At 44.8% G+C, this 23,692-nt stretch overlaps 3 protein-coding genes across 3 annotated transcripts in view; all 3 read right to left on the bottom strand.

The window, feature by feature from the left end:
* Nucleotides 1–594: 594 nt before the first annotated feature.
* On the bottom strand, nucleotides 595–8,256 carry srsf10a (serine and arginine rich splicing factor 10a). The gene is made up of 6 exons (XM_036539182.1): nucleotides 8,069–8,256; nucleotides 5,842–5,946; nucleotides 4,668–4,771; nucleotides 4,073–4,244; nucleotides 3,561–3,617; nucleotides 595–2,120 (listed from the first exon to the last, which is right to left on the bottom strand). Exons 1-6 carry the CDS (start codon nucleotides 8,131–8,133, stop codon nucleotides 1,817–1,819), a joined length of 807 nt encoding a protein of 268 aa, XP_036395075.1. The 5' UTR covers nucleotides 8,134–8,256; the 3' UTR covers nucleotides 595–1,816.
* A 562-nt stretch (nucleotides 8,257–8,818) lies between these two features.
* On the bottom strand, nucleotides 8,819–11,999 carry fabp10a (fatty acid binding protein 10a, liver basic). The gene is made up of 4 exons (XM_036539070.1): nucleotides 11,830–11,999; nucleotides 10,130–10,302; nucleotides 9,707–9,796; nucleotides 8,819–8,955 (listed from the first exon to the last, which is right to left on the bottom strand). The coding sequence occupies exons 1-4, from the start codon at nucleotides 11,894–11,896 to the stop codon at nucleotides 8,905–8,907; spliced, it is 381 nt and encodes a 126-aa protein (XP_036394963.1). The 5' UTR covers nucleotides 11,897–11,999; the 3' UTR covers nucleotides 8,819–8,904.
* Nucleotides 12,000–13,858: 1,859 nt separating this feature from the next.
* myom3 (myomesin 3) overlaps nucleotides 13,859–23,692 on the bottom strand; it is a 48,636-nt gene continuing 38,802 nt past the window's right edge. Inside the window, exons 25-37 of the mRNA XM_036539338.1 lie at nucleotides 23,105–23,241; nucleotides 22,272–22,416; nucleotides 21,753–21,812; nucleotides 21,053–21,120; nucleotides 20,103–20,213; nucleotides 19,303–19,390; nucleotides 18,831–18,869; nucleotides 18,152–18,257; nucleotides 16,596–16,759; nucleotides 16,219–16,255; nucleotides 15,626–15,648; nucleotides 15,460–15,515; nucleotides 13,859–15,116 (exon numbers count right to left, since the gene is read on the bottom strand). Of these exons, the coding sequence (XP_036395231.1) occupies nucleotides 14,850–15,116; nucleotides 15,460–15,515; nucleotides 15,626–15,648; nucleotides 16,219–16,255; nucleotides 16,596–16,759; nucleotides 18,152–18,257; nucleotides 18,831–18,869; nucleotides 19,303–19,390; nucleotides 20,103–20,213; nucleotides 21,053–21,120; nucleotides 21,753–21,812; nucleotides 22,272–22,416; nucleotides 23,105–23,241 (1,301 nt within the window). The 3' untranslated portion in view covers nucleotides 13,859–14,849. The remainder of the gene's footprint in view (nucleotides 15,117–15,459; nucleotides 15,516–15,625; nucleotides 15,649–16,218; nucleotides 16,256–16,595; nucleotides 16,760–18,151; nucleotides 18,258–18,830; nucleotides 18,870–19,302; nucleotides 19,391–20,102; nucleotides 20,214–21,052; nucleotides 21,121–21,752; nucleotides 21,813–22,271; nucleotides 22,417–23,104; nucleotides 23,242–23,692) is intronic.

The following is a 23,692-nucleotide window of genomic DNA, read 5'->3' as shown; positions in this document are numbered from 1 at the left end:
TTCACTACTGTAGCGTTATACTCTCTGAGATCATGTTCTGATGCTATTAACAGACAACGGGCAAGTTTTGAAATGAAAAGTCCCATAACAGTCCATCTCACACTGCCTTCTCACTGCAGTAGTGCTCAAGGAAGGGGAATGAGAATCTACACCCTGGCCTCACTTCCATCTATATTTAATTTTTCTGTTTGGATTCATAACTTTCATCGTATGATGAGGTAACTTGACAAAACAAATGCATACAGTATAGTGTACATGTAATTATATAAACCTCAACGTAGAGTAAAACCATTTCTGGGCGTATTAATTACTGCATGTCAAAATAGCACTATTTGTGAAAGCTAAATGAAGACGCTGCCAAATAATGCCCCCGTTTTTCAAAAACACTCATCTATACTTCTCGCTCTCAACAGACTGACTGGCCTGCTCATCACAGTAAAGCACATTCTGCTTAGTTTTAAGAAAAAATGTCAGATGAATCATCAGGCAAAACTTTACTGAAAGTAATAACATACAAACGTTACAGTTTGGTTAAGAGCAATGAAGCAAGTCAACACAAGATTAAGAAGCTGAAAAAGTAAACCTGATAACAGCTTGGAAGCACACATTTTCAAACTGATAAGGGTGATATTTAGTGAAGAGCTGCGAGAAGCAGTTTCATAAACCGCACATGTTCACAATGCGATGGATTTTACTTCCATAAAGAAACGCCAAGTTTACACTGTACAGAGAATCAGTAACTAATGGTGGAAAATATAGATAAAACAAACAATGCCATTTGAAACAGTACTGCACATTTATTACAAATGGAACAAACCTGTGAAAAATATTGTTCCCCAAATGTGATGTACAAAACGGCTGAAGAGAGTTGCATGTTGAGCTGCACTGAATACATCTGATGCCAAACTTTTCAGAGTATTATTTCAATGAGATTATACACGGGAAAATAACAATACTTAAGTGAATACACTTGAACAAATACCTGTCATATATTTTAGAAAATACAAATAAACTTTTCAAGTGGAAGACTGGTTCTGCACTGACACAGAGGAACTCCCAAAACAAGCAGTCCCATTACATATCACAGAAAAAGAAAGTCATTTTCCTGTTATATAAGGAAAAATGCCACACGTCAGTAAGTACAACAGGAAACCTGCATTAAAAAACAAGTAGCCATATACAATTAATGTTTTCCACACAAAAGATCAAAACGTCCTAGAGGCTACAGTTAAGTTTTCATTGTTGAAGTTACGCAACAGAAAGTCTATACTACATATTGATGTGAGATGGGAGATGTCCGCTCCTGAAATGCTTGTCTTAATACTTCAGGCGGGGTATGACCGTTAACCCTGTGCTGCCAACAGAGCAGCAGTTCTGAAACTTCTGAAATCAAAAGCAGAACAGGCAAAGCAATCAACAAATCAACAGCACTTACAAATTACAATACAACTTAGCTTTAAAAAAAGGCTGCCACAAGGGACCATCAGCTGGTACCGCCTGAACATACAGTAAGTTTTCGCTTTTCATCCTCATTTAAAAACAAAAACAAGGGGCTGGCTTGACAGCCTCCGAACAGTGACAGCTCTTCCTCCAAACGAGGCCAGTCCCAAATTCAGGTTACTGCTCTGCCGCCCACCGTCACTGAAAAGCCTAACAGAACCTCCACCACCAGATGAACTCCAGTAACCTCCAAAACAAATGGTGAATCTGAAAGTCTGTGAAGCTGCTAATGGTAAACTGGTTTTTAATGTGTAAAACAGAATCTGTGTGGTGTTGCAGGGTTACAGAATCGTCCGGCTAGTTGAGGGGGTTGTGTTTAGTGCCCCCCTGATTTGCGGCCAGCCCAGGATCTGGAGCGCGACCGGGACCGGGAGAGGGAGCGGGATCGGGACCGGGAGGGCGAGTGTGTGTGGGAGTCCTGTGGCTCGCGGGAGCCAGACGGCAGGTGGAAGTCCTCGGCCGGGGGGCTCAGGGATTTGGAGCGCGAGCGGGACTTGGCCCTGGCCTCCTTCTTGCTGCGGGGTTTGGAGCGGGAGCGGGACGGGGACGGGGAGTTGGACCGGCTCCGGGAGGCGGGCCCGTGGTGTGGCCTGTGGTGCTCTCGCTGTGGGGCCCTGTACCTGTAGGGAGGGGTGCACACAGAGCTCAGAACCTACGCACAGCCAAAACGTTCCACAGCAAACACACTGCATAACACGCACAGGTGGACTGTGTCCACCGGCCCCCCCCAACCCCCAGCTCTTAATCACAGAGGAGGTTCGGATGTTACCCTAAACGCACAGCACATGCAGTCATCTGCCCTGCCTGACAGCCCATCCGCTTCCTGACCACAACTGCTTACGCCAGCGGGTATTAATGAATTAACATATTACCAGTCAAAGAGTAGTTCTTGTTTTAATTAAATGGAAGATCCGGGAGACCTTGATTTTGATTGGTCAAGATCTTGTGTCCTCAGTAGCTCTGATGACAGTTTCACACTTCCCTGGCATACCATTTATGGAGGTCTGGAGGCGTTGCTGTGGTAACACATCCAGTGTGGTGTTCACAGTACTTTGCCTGCAGGCTCGCAGGGTTCTGAGCATGCACAGAAATTCGGTCTCTGAGGTTTACAGGAACTGATGACTGAGGCCTTCATGCCCTCCTCAAACCATACCTCTCAGCAGCGGAGAATCCCCCCCAAAGCCTGCTGCCAGCACTGCTCTCAGGACAGACTCACAATCAGCAATGTTGTTCAGCTCCTGCGATTAACTGCAGGAATGCCCAGGAGTGCAACGCCGGGTGTCCTGGACGCTCAGCCGACTCACTGAGTATGGATTATATTAGGTGCATGTCTGACATCACATGGATAAGATACTCATAGCTCATATTCATCCATAGCTGCGTGCAAGTTACAGAGGACAGGACTTGGTGCAGAAGGCATTCCGTGCTGTCCTGGCTTGCAGGAAGGGACTGGCCTACCTGCCGACAATGGTCTTCCTGCTGACCAAAAGCGTAATTCCTAACTGACAATGAAGTACACCAATTTACAACCTAGCCCATTTAAAGCAATTGCACTCCAAATCAAAACTACACTACCCAAAGTGCTTTGCAATGTTCTCACACCACCACTTAATGCAGTTGCCTGAGGTAACCTATACAGCCCTTGTAATCCCACTGGCTAGTCAGAAGGTCTCAAAGCCTATTACAAAACACCTTCTGTGAATAAGTGTTTCTAAGGTACTGGATTGCTGGATTCAGAATTCAAAGCTATTCAAAGCAACTTATTTTGCTGGGTCAAACCCACAGCTTTTCCAGGAAGTCCATTAAAGGGGACAGCCATGTCTTACATAAAAGGAAGAGCGTGTGAGAGCACAGTGTCTGACCCGCGCCTGACCTGAGCCTGACCCCTGTTTGATTCAGCAGCTCTGGGGCTGATTTGTACCAAGAGAGGAAGAATGCCAATTACTCTGCTGCCGAGACAGACTCTGGTAGAGTGCTTTTCAAGATGTGACATGTGCCCGATCCTCTTGAATCAGCGGCCTCCGACACGGAACCGCTCCACCGTGGGGGTCGCAGCCTACCTGTCGTTCTCGTGGCTTCTACTTCTTCGGTGTCGTCCATAGGAACGGCCGCGGGAGCTGTAGGGAGCGGAGGAACATCATCACATCACCACTGTGCCTCCTGGTGCGGCGGGATCACAGGGTCCTGCCAGCCGGAGCCATCCGTCACGCTGCGACACATGCTAACTCACTCACGCTGCGACACATGCTACGCTACAGATGCAGATCTCATAACTGCCCTTTGCAGTCTGCCTGTCTGATTGGCTGTAAAAGTGCCTGTCTGATTGGCTGTGGGATAAAAGTGGTTCTAACACTCGTTTTATCTACTCAAGGACTCTCTGGGATAAACAGATAAAATGGAGTTTCCCAGAAAACCTGCTCAAGTGACTGTAATCATTCCACAGAAGCGAGTAATGGCTGGTTGGAGGTGGTTCCACAGAGCTGGTGCCAGCCTTACAGGGCCATGAGGCTGGAACCCCCGGCCCCAAAGCGAGGCTCGAGCCCAGGGTCCCGAAGCGGGGGCGGCTCCTTACTCTCTGGGGCTGTCGGACCTGCGGGGCCGGCGCTCGTACGAGGGGCTGCGGGACCTGCGGCGCTCGTAGCTGCGGCTGCGGGAGCGCCGGCGGCGGGCGTCACGCTCGTAGTCGTCATAGCGAGAGAAGCTGCGTGGGGAGCGCCGCTCCTTACACTTCATCTGACTGGGTGCTGTGGGCGGAGGGGGCGGAGTCAAACAAAGCAGGCACGACGGGGCAATTCCTCAGCGGAAGCTAGCGAGGCACTGAGAGACACTCCGAGGGCAGGAACATCGCTGAGGGTGATGTGTGTAATTTCAGTGATTTAAGAGAGGAATTACAGATCAAAACAAGCAGCATAAAAGCCAGTTTGGACAAAGACATGGGTCCCATGAATATATGACAACAAAACAACCAACAATGTGTGTATGTACGTGTGTGTGTGCGCGCGCGTGTATGTACGTGTGTGTGTGTGCGTGTGCATGTACGTGTGTGTGTGTGTTTGTGCGTGTGCATGTGCGTGTGTGCGCGCGTGTGCATGTACGTGTGTGTGCGTGCGCGCGCGTGTGTATGCGCGTGTGCGTGCGTGTGTGTGTAAAAGTCGCCGCATCCTTACTCTTTCTGTCTCCCTGGGCAAACTGGATCTCAATCTGCCGGCCACACACCCACTTCCTGTCCAGGTTGTGAAGGGCGTCCTCGGCATCGCGGACGTCCTCAAACGTGCTGAGCTGTTAAGGCTTTTCACTTTAACTTTGGGCTTCAGGGGAGGGGGAGGGGAGACAGTGGCATACTTCTGACCACAGAGACACTCCAGCATCTGCCAGCCGCATATTGTTTCCAAACATTTACACGGAGCCATTCTGACTCGCAGCATAACGCTGCTCAATGGAAACAGGCTTACAGATCACAGTGAGCAACTAAAACATGACGGTTCTTCAGGAGATTAAAGATAAGGAAGTATGTGTACAAAAACACATGTGCCCTTTAATTTACACTCAATTACCTTCAATACCTTTTGAACTTATGAAAACAAAACAAAATGTACAATACGTACAAAACACGCACTAATTAAAGGTACAGAAATGTTAATTTTTACTTCATAAATGTAAGCTCCAAAGTTTAAAATACAGACAGACTGGCTTTCAAGAACGTAAATGCATAGTGTGCATAAATTGTTTTGGTAGGATACAAAAATTAAGTTTGTTACCTTTAACATGCTTGACTTTCACCTTCATCTTGACCTTTAAGCTCTTTAAGTGCTTTCCAGAGGAACTCTCTCTTTCTGCTTTTCCTCTCTCTTTTGCAGACATACGGAAGTCGTGACGCCCACCTTGGTCTCTCTTTCTCCTCTTTGTCTCTTCGAGCTTTAATTCTCTTTATTTTCACCCTTTCCCTCTCTGTTTCTTGCAGCCTGAAATCCTTACGGCCTTTGGCTCTACTCTACACCACACCAGCCTTTAAACTTTGTGGGGGTCTCCAGAACTGTATGCCTTTACATTGTCTGGGGCAACAACAGAAGAAATATTTAGTTAGGAGACAAATTTCGAAAGTTTTTAAACTACTTTTTTGTGACAACACAGCAGCTGTAATCATTAATACTGTATGCATTTGTTAAAAATTAAAGATTCAATTTAAAAAGCAACCCATACCTTCAGTCTATATACTTACACATTTATTCAAAGATTGACATTTCAAATGCCAACCAACCCCAACACAGTGATTCTACCAGCTTAAACAGGCAAATTTAAAAATAAAAAAACTCAGTTCTCACAGTTGTGAATAAAGGATATTGAATGTATGCAAATCCTCTTGCTCGGCGTGTATAGAAGTCAACTGGAATGTAGACATCTACTATAGGCCCATAACGACCAAACTCACGCCGCAAATCCTCAGGCCTAAAGCATCGTGAAACGATAGGACATTCATTCTACTGGCCCACAAGAAGCCCTCTGTAAGCCAGTGTCAGTTTTATTGGGAACCCAGCTATATCAAATACTTATTCCTGAAATCCATATAATGCTGAACCTTAACACACCATTGTCAAATGACATTTTACACACACACACACACACACCTGCATACACTCACTTTATGTATTTATGTGTTTTCCTGCCTATATAAGACAAAGTATTAAAGACTAAAGATCATTTAACAGCCATTGAAGCTTTAGTTACAGTACCTTATTGTAACTTATGTGAAGAAGCACCACTCCCACCCACTCATCCCAAACTATTGCATAATACTAGGTGGTACCTGGTGCCTGATATAGGTGCATCTCACACATCGAAACACAATCTCACCGTTTCACAGTGTTCAGTGCATCACTTCAATAGAGAATTTCAGTAAGGCATTGTAATAAAAAAAGCTTTCAGTGATATAGCAAGACAGGGACAAAGGGAGACCCAGACATTCAACAGAAATGAGGGGAAACTACATAATATCAAATGAACAATAACTCTATTCTTCTTATGAAAAAATGATACACTTTGACAATATCAATCATAACACTTGTTTTACCTTCTGAAGAGAAATACCACACCCTACAAGGTAAAACTTCTTTAAGGCAATGCCTTTGGAGGAGTTGGAAGTGAATGTGTAATTGAAACCCCATTCAGTCCATTAATAATCAGCAGGTACTTGTGTCCTACCACAGGACATTTTAATGAATCGTTATCCCGTCTGCGCTCTGTTCTGGGTGTAACCCTTAACATTAAGTGGCTCATTATGAAGGCACCTTGGTTTACCTCCACACAACACAAGAGCCACTGTTACTGAGCTCTGGCTGATATTTTGGCGTTACTGTACTGATTACTAGGTATGCATGTTCACCCAGACTGTGCACGTTTCTTGCGTGTTTTTAATATAAGACAGCAAGGGTAAAGTGTGAACGTGGTGAGCACTCCTTGCTAGAATTCTGTCGTATAACTAAATGTAACTGTAACATTATACATTAGGTTAACTTAGCCAGCTAGCCAAGTCCTATAGGTGTACAGTACAGTCTATCTGTCCACCGTTTGCAGGCATTGTGAGGTCAGCATGTAACCAGACTCGCTGCACATCATGCACTGTCCTGACAACATACCGTCTCAAATATCAGGGCTAAATTTAGAAGGGTATGCCAGCCCTGCACTACAAGCCAAATACAGAAAAACTCAGAGCACGACGAGCCCGTTGGTCATTTAGCTAACCTGCTAGCATACCATGTATCGTAGTCTAGAATTATTAGCTCGCTGGGTAGCAAGTTAGCTTCAAGGAAAGTGAAAATTGGCGGGTTGTGACGGAATAAAGTCCCCGTCTGTCTGGGTAACAATAGCTACTTAACTTTGGTAACGTTATCTATCTGGTGCCCATTCACTAAATGCAATTTAACTAATTAGCATTCACAATAAATTCCATAATAGCGACATAGTTAGGTCGAGTTAGCTAAAGCTGTTGTAGCTAATTAATCCTGTTTACAGTATTACCGGCTATCTAGCTTCCTGGCCTACCACACTAGTGTTTGCAGAGGTGCTAATGTCAGAATTTAGATGAAGTTATCTCTGAAACTATTAAAGCACTGACCGCCAACTACTAACGTTAGCCATCATATTAAAAAATATATTTTTACCATTTCTTTAGTGTAAGTTACCCAGCCAGACTACCTATCGTTAGTGCTAATAGGGTTAGCCGTTTCCCTTGCAGCATGCCACGCTAGCTAACCTTCCAGGTAATTTACTGTTACCAGTAGATCGCTAACAAGCCCTAGAGATGGTTCACTACACATATTTTGGAAACACAGGTACAAGCAAGATTATCGATCTCATAAATAAATTAACGATGTAATTTACCAGTTAGCTAGGTACGTTCTGGCAAGGATGCATTTCTGAATACACAAGCCCTCGCTACGCATTCAGGGCCTGGCAGAGGCTAGCTAAGCTAGCTACTCACTAAAGCTTGGGCGATTTGTTTCAGGATCACACTTCCGAAACAACCCAACAACGGATTTTATGTTACGTTACAGGAGTCGGGGCTGCGTACCTGGACTCGTCCGAGATATTCCTGATGAAAAGAGAGGTGTTGGGAGGGCGCAGATACCTGGCCATCGCGGAATTGTTCACTTGCTGCTAATTAGCTAAGGTAGCGTTAGCGTGGCTATCTGCGCGAGCACCGTCGCTACTGAAACAAACGCTGTAAACCTCCGCTACTAACGGCCCGGCGACGCGCAGGCCCGGCGAGAGCGCGCACGGCCGCGCCGCACGCAGGAAAATGGCGCGCAGACCCGGAGAGAGCGCGCACTTCGGCGCCAAACGCAGGACAATGCCGATGCGTGATGTTCCTACGATGTTCCTTGGAATCTGTGACTTCGTGTAGCAACTGTGGCCACTGCCACTGTCCAAAACAATCCACACTAAGCTGAAGATGTGAATGTTTTGTATATTTATGGTTGCGTCCTATATGTTGATTTACTGTCACAGTGTATGCAATTTAGGGCCATACAGGTATTTATCATGTAATAGAAATTAATATTAAAATAACCGACAGAGTGAGAGGCAGTCTGGGCTTCTATAGAGAGTGATTTCTATCTACATCTTTAATCAGTGATTGTGATGGATAGAGTCGTGTATTACTACATAATTGAGGGAAATTCATGGAACTGTACAATGTATGCAGGTCGCCGATATGCTGATGTTTACAAGGTTTAAAACCTCGTTAAAACCGTGATTTGTAATAACATTTCTATTTATATTAGAGTGACACCCCCTATTATAAGTAAAACACAAACTGTAATGTTTCTGTGTGTCAAATGACAGGTTTATTTAAATAGCCAATAACATGTCCCCAGCAGCCAGCCAGCTCCCTCTGCTGGTGGGATGTTAGACCTTCTTGCTTCTCCTGATGAGAGTTGTTGAGCCCACGGTGAGCTTCTAAAAGGCAAAGGGAGACAGAAGTGAGACAGTCCAGGAACAGGAAACAGCACTGCCTTGTCCACAGCCACGCCTACAGCCATGGTAGGCTGATACAGTACAACACAAGCCACTGCAGGGTGAATGGACACAGCTGTATCTAAACCTTGGCAAATATGCCCTTCAAGTATTTGTTAATACTTTATGCTGAGTTGACCTTATACCAAAATGGCAATGTTGTAATTAGCGGAGAAAAATTGTGTATGTAGTGACTTTTTATCTGAACATGAATGGCCCTCCTCCTCAGCTTGACCCTAAATCCAACCTCAGCTCTACCCCTCACTGTAAGTCAACAAACTTTCCCACATCCCTAAGTCTAACCACAAATCAACCCTAACCACCATTCAGCCCTAAGCTTCCACATGTTTAAGAAACGTATGTAATTATGTGAAACTGTGTAGTAGTTAAGAATCACTTTCTTTGAATTACATAGTAGTTACATGTTTAACTAAAGTGTGGTAATATAGGTAATGTCAGCATAAGGTAGAAGGTATGACTGATGTCTTTTTAGCTACTAAAAAGCTACTTTTTCTAGCCCAGTTAATCACAAGCTTGACCTATTCCTTCCATCCTCCAATTAAATTAAAGGATTAAAATACACTTGATGAGATCATCTGAGACAAACCGATGTATCTGGCACTGAACATATACAGTACATAGCTCTGAGATATAACTGGTAAAAAAGTGCAGCAGTTCTCTGGCTCTCTCTGACCTCCACCATCTCCTCCCCCTGGATCTCCTGGATGTGGGTGAACTTGTCCGTCTGGCAGATCATCTTCCCCCCCTCCATCCTGACGGTGCACTGTGAAGTAGAGGAGACAGTGAGAACATAAAGGACCTGCACAGCAGTGACCAGGGTAACATCAGAGCATGCTGAATGAGTGAATTCTGCCTCTGTCCCCATTGGTAAAATATTCATTTTAAGAACACTCTAAATACTCAATACTCAAAGTTAAAGGAAAAATGTAAAGAGGAAGCAGGACAATTGGTCACTCTCTAATATCTCACTGTTGTTTTAATATAATAAATATCTTTTTAAATACAATGAAAATATAAAAAGAATATATGGTATTCTTTTGAACACAAAAGAAATAGGTGCATATGTTCTATCCAGCTAGCTGTAGAGGAATGCTACCTTGAGCTTCTTGCCATCCATGGTGGTGATGTCAGCCTCCTTGCCAATGGTGAAGGAGTTTGTGACGGACTGGCGGGGGGTCTTGGAGGTGATGACAAAGTCGTTGCCGTTCTGTTGGATCTCCGTCACAGGCTTCACATCCTTGGCCATCTTAATGACGTCCTCGGGCAGAGCTGTTGACAAGGAAGCACAGAGAGGCTGAGTTACCAGTCACCATGGAGACAGACTCCATTCTGTGCTCTTGCCATATGGCGTAACTGCAGTACTCTCCCCTAGACAAGGATTTTCCCCACTGTCTCTCTCTACCTTTGAGATGAGATCCACATCTGATCCTCCTGATTGCAGAGCAAGGGGCATTGGTGGAATCCCTTCACTGATTGGAGGAATCACCACCCTTTCTTAATGAGCTGATTTGTAGTTGACTGTGTTTGTTTGGTGCTTTTCAAGGTTCCCAGTGTGCTTTACAGTGAAGGGAATGACACACCTCAACCATCTCTGATCCACAAAGAACCCGCTGTCCACACAGCTGTGGTGGAGAGGGAGAAGATTATTTTAGCCATTTAAATATTGGGATGACCAGATGACCACGTTGAGATGATCAGGGGGCTGACGGAGACTGGCCAAGCCATTATTATTGACCAAGCCACCAGGGAACCACCTACTCTTTATGATATGTACCATTGAGTATTTAATGACCACAGTGAGTTCAGACCATGGTTTAATGTCTTAAGAAAAACTAATTTTACAAATATTTAAATGCTTTGGAACAATGAGGCAGAGGCAGAATCAAAAGTCTGTTTGCATGTTTTTTTCAATTCTCTTTTTATACATGCACAGCAAATGAACTATTCATAAACAAACGAGGAAGGGGAATTTTCTGCTGACCCAATAACATTCAATTCCACAGTGTCTTTAACAGGCCTGTGAACACTCAGTTTCCTTGATTGACACACAAGCGCTGTAATCATGGGACTTTCTGTTCTGCTCTGGTAGTTAAAAGCCTCTCTTTGACAGACATTTTGACAGGAATTTTTTACAGACCACCCACCACAACTTATATTCTTCTTTCAAAGTAAAACTGCAACTTCAATTTTATTGAACAAGCAGCATTTCTTGTGACACTTAAAATGTTTTATAACTGCCAGTGTGAGAAAGCCTTGAGAAACAGTATTTATCTGGTGAACCCAGGCGATTCCAAAGGCTTTTATCGACTGAAATGTAGATGCAGCTTTGAGGATTATTTGCCACTGGAAATTGAGTTTTGAATTAAACATGATAATTCAGTTTAAGGACTGATCTATAAATCTTTAAAATCAAGTATAAATTAAAAGCGGTTTCCCCTCCATTTCTTTTATAACTTATGCAACTCTGCCTCATTTTGGCCTATTCAGAAACAAATAGATGCTTTGAATGGGAAGAAGCAGCACCAACTCGGTTTCAGGTCAGCAGAATTTTCGACTTTGCACTTAAACAGAATTCCCCTGTGCTTCCTGCTCAGCAGCAGATCCGCAGTCAGAAATATGATCATATCGGCTTTTTTCACGCTTTACTTCCCTGTTGGTTCAGACCCGTCATAATTTCCATGCCACATCTGAGTCACGTCCTGCAGTGTTCTTATTCAGGCTGGCAGGCTGAGATGCAGCGCTGGGTGAGGCGCTGTGTGGGTGGAGGTGTCGGAGGTGCAGGGTGCCGGTACTCACAGATGGCTCTGAGGAACTCCTCGTAGTTCTCCTGCGCGTACACCTGCCAGGTCCCGCTGAACGCCATGTCTGCTGTTGTGGTCGCGGTCGCTCCTTCACCAAAGTGGCGACACCGGGGAGGGGTTACGGCTTGGTAGAAGCTCAGCGCAATGTAGAGAGATCCCGGGGGTCCGCCGCGGTTACTTATACCGGCCCTGCACCCCACTTTCGCCTAATCATTAACGTGGACTCTGCACTGTCCCCTGTGTTTGCTCAGCCCTGAGGTCCCTTACACAGGGTCTGTTTGTATGACCCGCTCCGCCTGAGTGTCAGCGACGCAATGCAGGTGGTGTGCATTCGCAGGGGAAGGTAACCTCTCTCTCTCCCTAACCGGTCCCGGCGGTTATTGTTGTGAGCTGAGCTGAAAAGGCCATTGGGGTTCGTGCGAGGAACTCTGCCTCCCGCGGGCTGCACTTTAAAATAATCGGATACACAATCCGCGCTCCGTGGGGAAGCGAGCCGGGTCGTCCTGTGCTCTCATTAGTGTTTCCATGGTGCCGATCACACGATCCCTGTCCTGCCCTCTGGTTTCCAGCCAACGCCCTCCCTCTCTCCCTCACACCTTTGTTTGGTGGCCGCTCTTGCATCATTTGCAGGCCGCAGTGCCTTGTCCTAAACTGTAACTGCACAGATATTTTAATGAGGTAAGCTGAGCGGGCTCGTTGGCGGCAGTGTCCTTGAGTGCATTCTTTTCGTTAATTAGGCCCCCTGCTAAGTTTTACAGGACTCTGGTGTGCCTGTCTGGGGCCTGTGGCTGCACTGAAGTACACCACCATCGCTGGGGATTCAGTCCGGCAGCAAGAAGGTTGCAGGTGACAGGAACCAGGAGGAGGAGGAGGGAGCAGACATATACATGTATATAAATATATAAATGTATTATATACAGAAGTTTTCAAAATTATGCTGGTCTGACAAACTCCATTCATTGTAACTCAAGGTCTTGCTCAAAATCAGCCAGTTTATCTTGGTGCACTGCTTATAATTGCTGTGTACAACAATCACCAAGATAGGGTTCAAAAAGTGGGATAATTTTGTGTAAAATGCAATTGATTACATTAGTCTTACTGTACACTTAGTCCGGTCAGGACATATTTCATACTGATGTCTGTTAAGAAACACACAGGCCTAGCACTTTATGAAATCTACTAACTTTCTTTATACACACAATGGCCATTTCCATTAGACAGGTCATAAAAATGTTTAAATTCAATCATTAAAGCCATGTAAATTCACTCAAATGGGGAAAAAATTAAAATATGGGTACAGTGAAACAGGTTTGGGATATTACACCTATGTTATATCCAGATTAAAATGTGAATTTGAGTGATGACCAAAGTGTATTTACTCAGGTGAAAATGGTACATGAATACTGGCATGCAACTTTTTACAAGAAACCAAGTGCAACTGGCATAAATCAATAGTGCTAGTATAAGGCAAATGAATGTAATGTGCTGTAATACAAATTAATGTAATTTACTGTAAGGCAAATGAATGTAATGCAATGTGATGTAATGTACTGTAAGGTAAATATGATAGACAAGGAGAGGTATACACTGCAATCTGCAGCTGTAGTGAAGCACTGGTGAATTCACACACACCTCCATTGTAGTTCCTCCTATACATTTCCAGCACCTTCTATATTTCATCCATCCTTTGCAAGTAGCCCTGGCTTGGACAAACACTCGCCACAGAAACGGTGGTAAAAACTACTCCACTGTTTAACTGGGGAATGGGTGAATGACACAGTGGGCAGGACTTATGGACTGTTTGCCTTCAGCCCTGCAGAAACGCACCCGGGTTGCATAATGAAAAGAGAACCTCCCTGACACTTTCATTAACCGCATTAAGCGCAGCAAATAAGTATCACAGACATCCACTTACAGCTGCTATGTTCAGCTGACAAATATCACAGAAAAAGGAAGAATAGAGAAGATAAGGCAGATAAAAAATTCTTTAAGCCTTTCAGAACTAATAGCTTTATTAGCAGCACACAGGCAAGGTTATCCGCTATATGAAGAAAAATGACAGACAGAGAGAAGGTTATGGACCAGTGATCCAGGAGGTGATTTACAATGGAATTAGCTTGCCTATTACTCTGGAAACTGCATAAATTGCAGTAATAGAGAAAAGCAAAGTCTGCATGTCGTGCTGACCATGTAATCTCCTCACAGAACACAGAGGATATGACATTTCAAATGAAAGATAACACAAAAGGCTAATTGGACTTTCTAACAAGGGTAGTACAATGGAAAAGGCGTGTAATTCTCATTCATCATCTCGGGGAAAAAAACTCGTTCTACAGGCTGAATTCTGCTGCAGGCCTTGCCTTAAGTCAGCTGTCTAATCCTTTAATTATCCTGGTCTTACACACGAAAGCAGCATGTGTAAACGGCTCCCACGCGAGTTGTATTTTAGGGAATAAATTCAGGAAAAAAAAAAAAACTTTGAGGAAAATTTTTGATCATAACTCTGGGCTGACTTATTTAGTGACTGTTTGGAGTTTTGACTGGATTTTGTTTTTAATGTCACAATGCAATGCTTTTAACAATTTATTTAGAGAGTCAATTGATGCTTGGGCAATGGTTCCCTATGGTACTGTGTTTACACTATGACTCAATCAGTATGTAATGAAGATGCAATAGTAATAATAACACAGAGTGATAGTGTAGGAATAAAATGTAATACATTCAGATGTTGAAGCTTACAATGTCATCACTAATACCGTTTGGATTATCCATACCTTTTGAATTTATGAATCCTCTCGCTTATCTCCAACATACTGCTTTTAATAACCTGCTTTTGACTATTAAATATAATAATACAAAGGCACACAAAGTGGCTTCATTAAGCTTGCTTTCATCTAATTCTGTCTATTTCCTACTACATATCCTCCAGTCTCCAGTGGTGCTGCCTGCGTGACCCTGAGGGCATGGCCTTGAGGGTGTGGCCATGAGGGCGTGGCCCTCAGAGAGCTCCTCCCACTACAGCTCCACAGCGTTGGACGGGGGCTTCTCGCCGTGCTTGTACACGCTCACCGTCACGTTGACGGTCTGGCCGCCGTACTTGTTGCGAACGAAGACGCTGTAATTGCCCGAGTCCTCGGTAGTGACGTTGTTGATGGTCAGCGTGGTGCACTTGTGGTCGTGGGTGATGCTGTACTGGTTGGAGGAAGCTAACTCCCGCTCGTTTTTCAGCCAGAACATCTCAGGTGCTGGGTCTCCGTCCGCAAAGCAGGTGAGGCACAGAGACTGCGATAAGAAGGGGGGGGGGGGGGTGCATGTCAGTCTCTCTATAAGGGTCTCTAAAGCAAATCTCAAATGACACCAGCTGTTACTGCCCAGACATCAACAAACACCCATAAATGTTCTGTACAGTCGAGTCTATAAAGGGCGTAACACACATAGCCCAGTGCAGGTAAATGACTGGGGGAACCTACACAGGAAACCAACAGCGCTGCCCCTGAGAAGGCTCTGAAAACCACAGGGTGTGGCTCTGAAAACTGCAGTGAGCTCCATGTGTGCAGTGGACTAAACAAAGCGAAATAAAAGAGCCAGACAGAATGAAAGGATACAGCCACACACTGTATCGCACCTTGTTTTCCATGATTGCCACCACATCCGGGAGGCCCTTGGTAACTCTTGCTCTGTCTGAAACGGGAAAGAGGGTTTCAGTTCTCCTGCAGGATGCGCTGAAGCACCATGGTAATCTCAGTGTGTGGAAATACAGAGATATGTGCGAATGACACGGTGAAACTTACTTCTTTCTGCCAGAGCCACTTGCCTGAAGCGTGGGCAGACAGAGGCAGAGGGGGGGAAAAGGGAAAAAGGAAGCAACATTTTAGAACAAAATAACACTTTTTTCTAGAAACAATTGTTAGGATTCTGTAAAGGGAAATTTGGATAAATTTATGGATTTCCCCATTACCATAAGCTCAGCCTGGTCCTGTCTACTTGCGTCACATGTAATTACACTGTGATTGGACAATGCAAATGTGTTGCTATGGACACAGGATGGTTGGTAGGGCACGGGAATGTAAGCACTTTTCATAAGTGCTACACAATCAAAGACTGCACTCACAGTTTATACATTTTCTCTTTCAAACAGAGTGTACAAAACCACAGTATGTAGTGTTGTGAATATTTAAGACAATCAGTCAGTCAGTTTTTACATGGTATAACTCCGTTTACAAAAATAGCTTACTCTAGCTTACACGGTTAGCCATAAACTGAACTGTTCTTCATTATTGCGTATGTCGTTTTTTATTAGACTGAGAAACACAGTCCAGTGATGGGTCTTCTTACACATCACACCTCACCAGCCACACCCTCAATCGCAAAGTGCTTCACTTACTTCAGCCTCTGGTACTCCAGCAATGCATCTGCAAAAGCTTTTAAGAGAACAACAAAAAGATCTTAAAAAACATCCAAATTCAGCCCAAAAACAGCGTCTATACTCAGTTCACATCCTGTATTTGAAATGCAATCTGAGCTACATCTCATTTATGACAAAACAGGACGTAAGCACTTCCCATTAACCTTCTGAGGCCCACAATGCAACAGTGCAAAGGTGTTTTAGTGGACAGCATCGCCCGTAACATGTGCGGATCTTCAAAGACAAGTGTAGTACTTTGCCGCACAAGACTAGTGTTTTATAATGCTCTTGCAGTTAAGGTATGTAAAGTATGTAAGGGTATTATGAGACATGAGTTGGACCCTTTGTGGTATTACCTTGTCCAGACAGGTCCAGTGTTCGCCTGTGCGTCTCTTGCCCGTCGAACATCTCCAGAGAGTACTTCCCTTTGTCATTCTCTGTGGGGTTAAAGATCTCGATCCACACCTTCTGTATGCTGCTGCCCACCTTCGTCCTTTCCTCCTGGTCAATCCTCTTCTCCCTGGCACACAGACCCGTGGGGGGGCGGGGTATAGGGGGGGAATGGGGGAGTGAGGGTGAGGTGAGAGGCAGGGAACTCATTACAAAACCCAGAGCTTCATTAATTAATTCATTCATTAATAAAGTCTTTTATACTTTCCTAAAACGTGTGCCTTAGAAATCTGAATAAATGTATACACATGATTGAATATTAGCAGGGAAAACATGATCTTAATATCATGATCAGACAATATATTTCATTATTCCAGAAAACATTTCTTCACAATCCCGTAGCACAGCTTTGCTTTCTGTGGGCTTTTATGTGTTTCTGGCACTTCTCGGGGGGATTTTTGGTCATTTCCCCTGGCAGAGCTGCTGTAACTTCCTCACACCATTTGGTTTTCATTTGTGAACTGCTTCCTTGAATTTGAGCCACAAATGTTACATGGGGGTGTTAAACAGAGATGGCCAGTTGTGAACACTGAAATTGTGCTTGGTTAACCGTTTCTTTCTGGATTTGGACAAACACTTTAGATCGCTGCTGGAATGTCCGTTTTAAGAGGGAACCATGTCTTTGGCCCAGAAAAGTCATGTCATAGCTTCCTCTATCTTAACAAAGGCTCTGAGACTCATAGATGTGAAACAACCACAAAACATAATAGACCCCCTGCCATATTTCACAGTAAGCATGCTTTTTTCCCTCAAAATAAGCTTTGCCTTTTTTATGGTAATCATAATGATACTAATGATACTCTTAACTGGCACATAATTGGCACATGTCCAAAAAACTCAAATTTCATTTCTTCAGATGATCTAATGCTTGTCATTCAGATGTAGTTTGTTTTTTTTTTTTCTTTTTTTGAAGTCTTATCCACACACTTCTAAAAGCACTGTTCTGTTATTCCCTGATGTAAAACCCCGAGCTTATTGCTGAGGGGATCCTCAGAGGACCGTGTGCATTTCAGAATCTTCCATGAGGATCTAAGCTGAAACTAAATAACAGCAGTAATAAAATATAAATAGGTAACATTTCAGGCTTTTTTGAAAGAGGGATACGTTTTCTACACAAAATTTAAGTCACCCTTTCAGCTACTTCTGGGATTTCTGGATAGCACATGGATGCAAATTTTGGCATAGATTTGAAATTTAAAGGCAAAAGATACAATTCAGCCTGAACCGAATGGTAAACAGTAAGTTTGAGCTGACACAGGAAAGTATTAGAAAAGGCCTGATTAAGCCAGCAGCCCAACATGATTCAATTAAGAATGTAACGTAACACACATTGACCCCATGGACGATACAGTCATCACCCATGTGATGATCTCGCTGCAGAATATCAGAACTCCCACTGTCAGCCATGAATCCCCCCATAATCCCCCTCTTTGTGGGCGGAGCTGGCACGGAAGACACTCACTTGAAGAACCAAGCGGTTTTCATGTAGCTCAGATAGTACTTCAAAGAGCAGTAGAGCTTAAAGCCCTCGGCAGTGCACTGTATCTCCATAGGACCAGCTGACAGAGCTGAGGGGGGAGAGAGAGACAGAGGGAGGGAGTGGGGAGTGTGGGGGAGGACATGGTGTCTGAGGATGCTTCTATCACTCTCTAAAATCACAGCTGTGTAATGTAGTAACGCAGAGTGGGGGTGTGGGGGTGTAAGATCTGTTGTGTTAGGATGGGGAGATAAGTCTCGGGAGTTGGGGGATGGATCACAGAGGAGTGTGAAATGGGAACAGTTGTGCTTTGTCTTTGTGCATACAGCACAAAGCTCCAGCAAGGGTCAGGGCTCCCTTCTCACGGCCTCGTCTGTCACCAGCAGCGCTGACGCCTGCACCAAAGCGTGAAGAAACCAGCACAAAATGCATCGCTCATGCATGAACGACATCCTGGCAAGACTCTCAGATCAGAGGTCAGAGCACTGGAATGATTTAACTGGAGAATGCCTATATACTGTAGCTGAGCCAGTCTCAGTGGGTTTCTAGCAGAGTAGGGCTGAAGTATGTAATCTTTTAACAGTCTCATCTTTCTGTAGGGTTATGGTTGATATCTAGATATGGGACTAATAAATGGACATTAATGATCTCTCTATGTACATACCACACTGCTTGCTCAAATGCTGTTGAACCTTTTCAAACTCTGCAAAAAAGGAGAATAAGGATTATTTTCAGCAAAATTTGTGAACAAAGGAAAAAAATCCGTACAATTTCTGTACAATCTGTAAAAGTCATTTCAATCGCAATGTGGTTTATCCTCCTGCTTATTTAATGGCTGAACTTTATTGCGGTTGAAGTGCTTATTGGCTGGTTCGTGTTGTGTCTGGGCTATGTTGTGGTGGTGGTGTTGATTGGTTGAGCCTTGTTCGAAGCATGGTGTTGATTGGTTGGTCCATGTTATGGTCACGGCGCCATATTGGGAATGTGGTGCTGACTGAGTGGGGAGTTTAGTGCTGATGTGTTTGTCCATTTTGTGGGCATAGTACTGATTGGTTGGGGCATGCTAGGGGTGTGACATTGATTGGTGGGGCCATGTGGTGGAAATGATGCTGCCTGGCTGGAGCATCTTCTATTACCATTGTCCAGTAGCTCCAGCGTGGTCACGTCCTCTCCCCTGCTGTCGGACACCACGGCTCGGTACACCCCCGCTTCCTTCTTCGTCACCTGCACACAGAGAGGAAGCACACAGGCCTGCCTTCAAACAATGCGGGAAACACACCCTGCATTTCCAGCCACAGCTAGAGGTGGCCTCTGTGGCCTCCATGATTACACTCTCAGCCTTGGCCTTTGGTGTTTTGTAATCATTTCAGCATGCAGTGAGCAGGGGATAAAGGTAGGGGTCACTGTTGCCCAGCATTGGCCTGTTCAGATTTTAACTGACAGTTTTATTGCACTTGGTGTTTATTATTCTTAGAAATTTATCTTATCGTTCCTCTCTGATTTTTAAAATAAATGAAATTAAAATGATTTTTCAAATAAATGAAATATTAAAAAGATTTGACTTTTAATGTCATGTATGCTTTTTATTGTTTTTAATCCTACCCAATGTCCTCTAGTTTATAGAGGGGCCTTTTCAAATGATGGTAATTATCAAGGAAATCAATCAACAGAATAAAATTCCCTGCACTACTCTTGTAGCATTGTCAAAATGGTTATGACCCCCCCCCCCCCCCCCCCCCCACACACACACACACACACAAAACCACTGACATACACACACAAAGATTATGAAGGATCATACATATTCATGTCTGTGATTCCTGACTCAGATTCATTGTGTGTCCTTTGGCCTTTCTCTGTGTTTGAGGAGTATTACAGATAGCATACAGTGATATCTGATAGCATGCAGTGGCATTAGCCTGACAGCAGTGAGCACCTGTTCCACTGTGTAAGTGCTGACTCCGGACTGCTGGTCGTACACCGCCTGTGTGATCTCCGCTCCATCCTTGAACCACTTCAGTTTGCTGTCCTTGCTCACATTGGTCACCTGCAGACAGAGAGGGGAGCATCCCGCTAACAGTAGAGGACACACAGAGATGGAGGAGCATCCCGCTAACAGTAGAGGACACACAGAGATGGAGGAGCATCCCGCTAACAGTAGGGTACACACAGTGATGGAGGAGCATCCCGCTAACAGTAGAGGACACACAGAGATGGAGGAGCATCCCGCTAACAGTAGAGGACACACAGAGATGGAGGAGCATCCCGCTAACAGTAGAGGACACACAGTGATGGAGGAGCATCCCGCTAACAGTAGAGGACACACAGAGATGGAGGAGCATCCCGCTAACAGTAGAGGACACACAGAGATGGAGGAGCATCCCGCTAACAGTAGAGGACACACAGAGATGGAGGAGCATCCCGCTAACAGTAGAGGACACACAGAGATGGAGGAGCATCCCGCTAACAGTAGAGGACACACAGAGATGGAGGAGCATCCCGCTAACAGTAGAGGACAGTTAAGGCAGCGATGCTTAGCCAGTGCCCCTCCACAGGCTACTGAAACTTCACTCAGTGCCACCTACTCACTTACTGAAGTCTGTTTCTGAGTACTGTGTAATAATTATCTAATACTGGATGTTGTAATTCTGAAAAAAAATAATTTCATGCAATTTCACCTTTTAGGAATTTTTATAACAGTACAAAACCTTCTTAATTTGAAGACATCTCTGTCAACTATATGAGTTAAGAAGTAATATAAATCTCTCTCTCTCTCTCTATATATATATATATATATATATATATATATATATGCATACACACCACATACACATTACGTTGAGGTGCATACACACACGTGTTGATGTGAAGAACAGCTCTGTTTACCTTGCATTTGAATATTAAGTGACACTCCTCTGTCACTGTCCAAGACAAGAACTCCAGGAAATGTGGTCCTGGGAAAACACCAAAAGTGTCTATATTAATCCACCACCTCGCTTTATTTACTTTACATATTTACCTTAGAGAGATATGAGTGGTTTGAAAGGTTATTATCTTTATCTATTTTTTATATTGTCAATTTTTAATGACTTTTCCATGACGTTCCAGGGTGAAAATATGTTCAAGGACCGGCGGAACACTGAATAAAAGCTGTAGATCTGTAGAACTAGGAGGGGACCTCACTGCGCTGACTAATAAGAATGAAATGCACCTGTGGAGCTGTGACCTGATTGGGTGGGAAAAAGTCTCATCATTGGTGATGAAATGGCCTATGAGAAGGATTTGAATTCTCCGATCTGCTTGGGTGTGGTTGTGGTGGGATACCTGCTCAGGTGTGGTTGTGGTGGGATACCTGCTCAGGTGTGGCTGTAGTGGGATACACACACACATTCTCCCCTCTCCTGCGCGTGAGGACTCATTCTGTCATGACTGTAAATGCAAACACTGTGGAGAGGGAACACTTTTTCCCCCTTCAGTAGCTGTCCCCTGGACCATGGCCTTGTTCGATCGCTGGCCGTGAGGCTCCGCCCCCAAGCACGGGATTGTTGGATCCACAGTCAGTGTCAGTGACCGTGGTGTTGCTCACCTGCCTTTCTCTTCCAGTCCGCCCTGTTGGCCAGAGACTTGGCCAGTGTCTGCCGGAACTCTGCCAGAGACAGACGCACAGTTCAGCAAGAGCTGCAGAACACCTTACCTCACTGACACGCCTAAAGAATGGGTGACCACACGTCCGAGGAAGCAAGCGAGCACAGAAACTGGAGTTCTGGACTCCAGCCCAGAGGGTAATAGGTTTCACCCCCAAAGCTGTACCTCTGAACAAAACACTCTGCCTAATGATCTGCACAGTGCAGCCTGCAAGCACCCTCACAGGACCCAGGTTCACAATGACGAACTACAAGAAAGATCAGGGGATACATTATCCAACTGCTATGGCCATGTAAATGAGCACAGCTGAATTAATGTGCTGTAAAAACGGTATAAAAGAAAACCCAAGTGCTGGCAAGACCCTTTGCTATACAGAGATAAAAAAGAGCTGTACTGCGCTGTCTGCTCTGAGGTTGTGTAGCGCAATTTGCAGTGCCTTTAGGGCTGAAGCTGGCCTTACTCTCGTCCACGAACACCAGGGTGAACTGGTTCTTGGCCCGTCCGTCCCTCAGCTGGGCAGTGTACGATCCCTCATCGGCCTGTGACAGCTCCTGGAACAGGATCTCCACCAGCCCCTCGGCCTTGTTGAAGTTAATCTTGCGGGCCTGCGTCCAAACAGTCACACTGAGCAAAGCTGCCGCCGGCTTTGGGTGCTGCTGTAAAGGTCACTCCGTACAGCTGTGCAGATCTCAGACAGCGGTTAGGCCGCTGAGCTGTCGGGTTTAGAAGGGATTGTGCAGGACGTGTTTTGACAGGCTGGGGCTGACGCACTGGCATTTGCGTATGTGGAAGTGACTTCTGAAGAGAGGTGAATTTGGAAGAGAGAAGGTGAAGTGAATTTGGTAAAGCCGATAGAAGTAATATTGCCCCATGGATGTGCTCATGTTTGATTCTGTACAGACTCACATTGCACTGAAATGCAATACATTTCCATGAACTATAATTAGTCCTTTTAGCATTGCTCAAGAAAGATAAACAGAAAAAGTAAATAGGAGGGCAAAATATGGAAATTCTAGGAAAAAGACTGAATTCAGACACACAAACTCAAACACGCCCCCGTACACACACACACACACGCGCGCGCACACACACACACATGCACACACACACACCCATACACACACACACACACACACACACACACACAGTGTTTGGAACAATTCCTACAAATGTAGTGATGTCAACATCTGCACTAGTAAAAACATATCCGTTATTAATAATTTGATAATCCTATTCAGAGCATATTCTGATATCATGTTTAAAGACGCTCTGTGACGACGGCTGGCTCCTCACAGGGGTACTGGAGATCTCCCTGTCGTTCAGGATGAGGTGCAGTTCCGCAGAGGCACTCAGAGACTCCGTCTGCAGCCAGAATCTCACTTCACCCTTCTCCATCACCTCCACCTGCCAGGGGGACTGCAGGGCGATCACTGCACGGGACACAGGTGGGGGGAGAGAGTGAGGTCAGCCTCTTCCAAATTTCAGCCTCCTGCCACTGACAGCATGTCGCTGTGTGAGCCCTTTCCTAACTGGCCACAGCGTCCGACTCATTTCCTAACACCCCTGTTGGCACATAACGCTCTTCCCACGTTGCTCCAATGTTGCAGCAACAGGACAATGTTGCAGGAACGTTTCGGTAAGGCTGTGGCAATGTTCTGCAGTAAATGAGATGCTATAGTCATGACTATGTTGTTACATCCTGTTTTCATTGGCATTCTCTGATCTCATCGACTGCAAGTACATCAGTCCCTCTCTCGAAACACCATGTAGCCAAGCCTTGTATTAGCACTACTTACGGTATGTCTGAATTGATGCATCTCCTGATTAGCTCAAACCCTGTGTTAAATCGTTTCTGTAGAGAGACAGTCTGGTGCTGCAGCT

This window comes from Megalops cyprinoides, chromosome 10 (genome assembly GCF_013368585.1).
Source record: "Megalops cyprinoides isolate fMegCyp1 chromosome 10, fMegCyp1.pri, whole genome shotgun sequence".
Taxonomy (NCBI): domain Eukaryota; kingdom Metazoa; phylum Chordata; class Actinopteri; order Elopiformes; family Megalopidae; genus Megalops; species Megalops cyprinoides.
This window is presented reverse-complemented; position numbering and strand designations above follow the sequence as displayed.

What these genes read in the sequence shown, in the direction of transcription:
- srsf10a (XM_036539182.1), bottom strand. Translation starts at nt 8,133, where the DNA reads ATGGCCAGGTATCTGCGCCCTCCCAACACCTCTCTTTTCATCAGGAAT. An exon ending in AGAGGATTTGCATACATTCA is followed by an intron (nt 4,772 to 5,841) that starts ATATCCTTTATT and finishes ACAGCTCAGCAC; the next exon opens with GTTTGAGGACGTCCGCGATG. An exon ending in TGCCCAGGGAGACAGAAAGA is followed by an intron (nt 4,245 to 4,667) that starts GTAAGGATGCGG and finishes CTCCGCCCACAG; the next exon opens with CACCCAGTCAGATGAAGTGT.
- fabp10a (XM_036539070.1), bottom strand. Translation starts at nt 11,896, where the DNA reads ATGGCGTTCAGCGGGACCTGGCAGGTGTACGCGCAGGAGAACTACGAG. An exon ending in GGAGTTCCTCAGAGCCATCT is followed by an intron (nt 10,303 to 11,829) that starts GTGAGTACCGGC and finishes CCTTGTCAACAG; the next exon opens with CTCTGCCCGAGGACGTCATT. An exon ending in TGGATGGCAAGAAGCTCAAG is followed by an intron (nt 9,797 to 10,129) that starts GTAGCATTCCTC and finishes TCTACTTCACAG; the next exon opens with TGCACCGTCAGGATGGAGGG.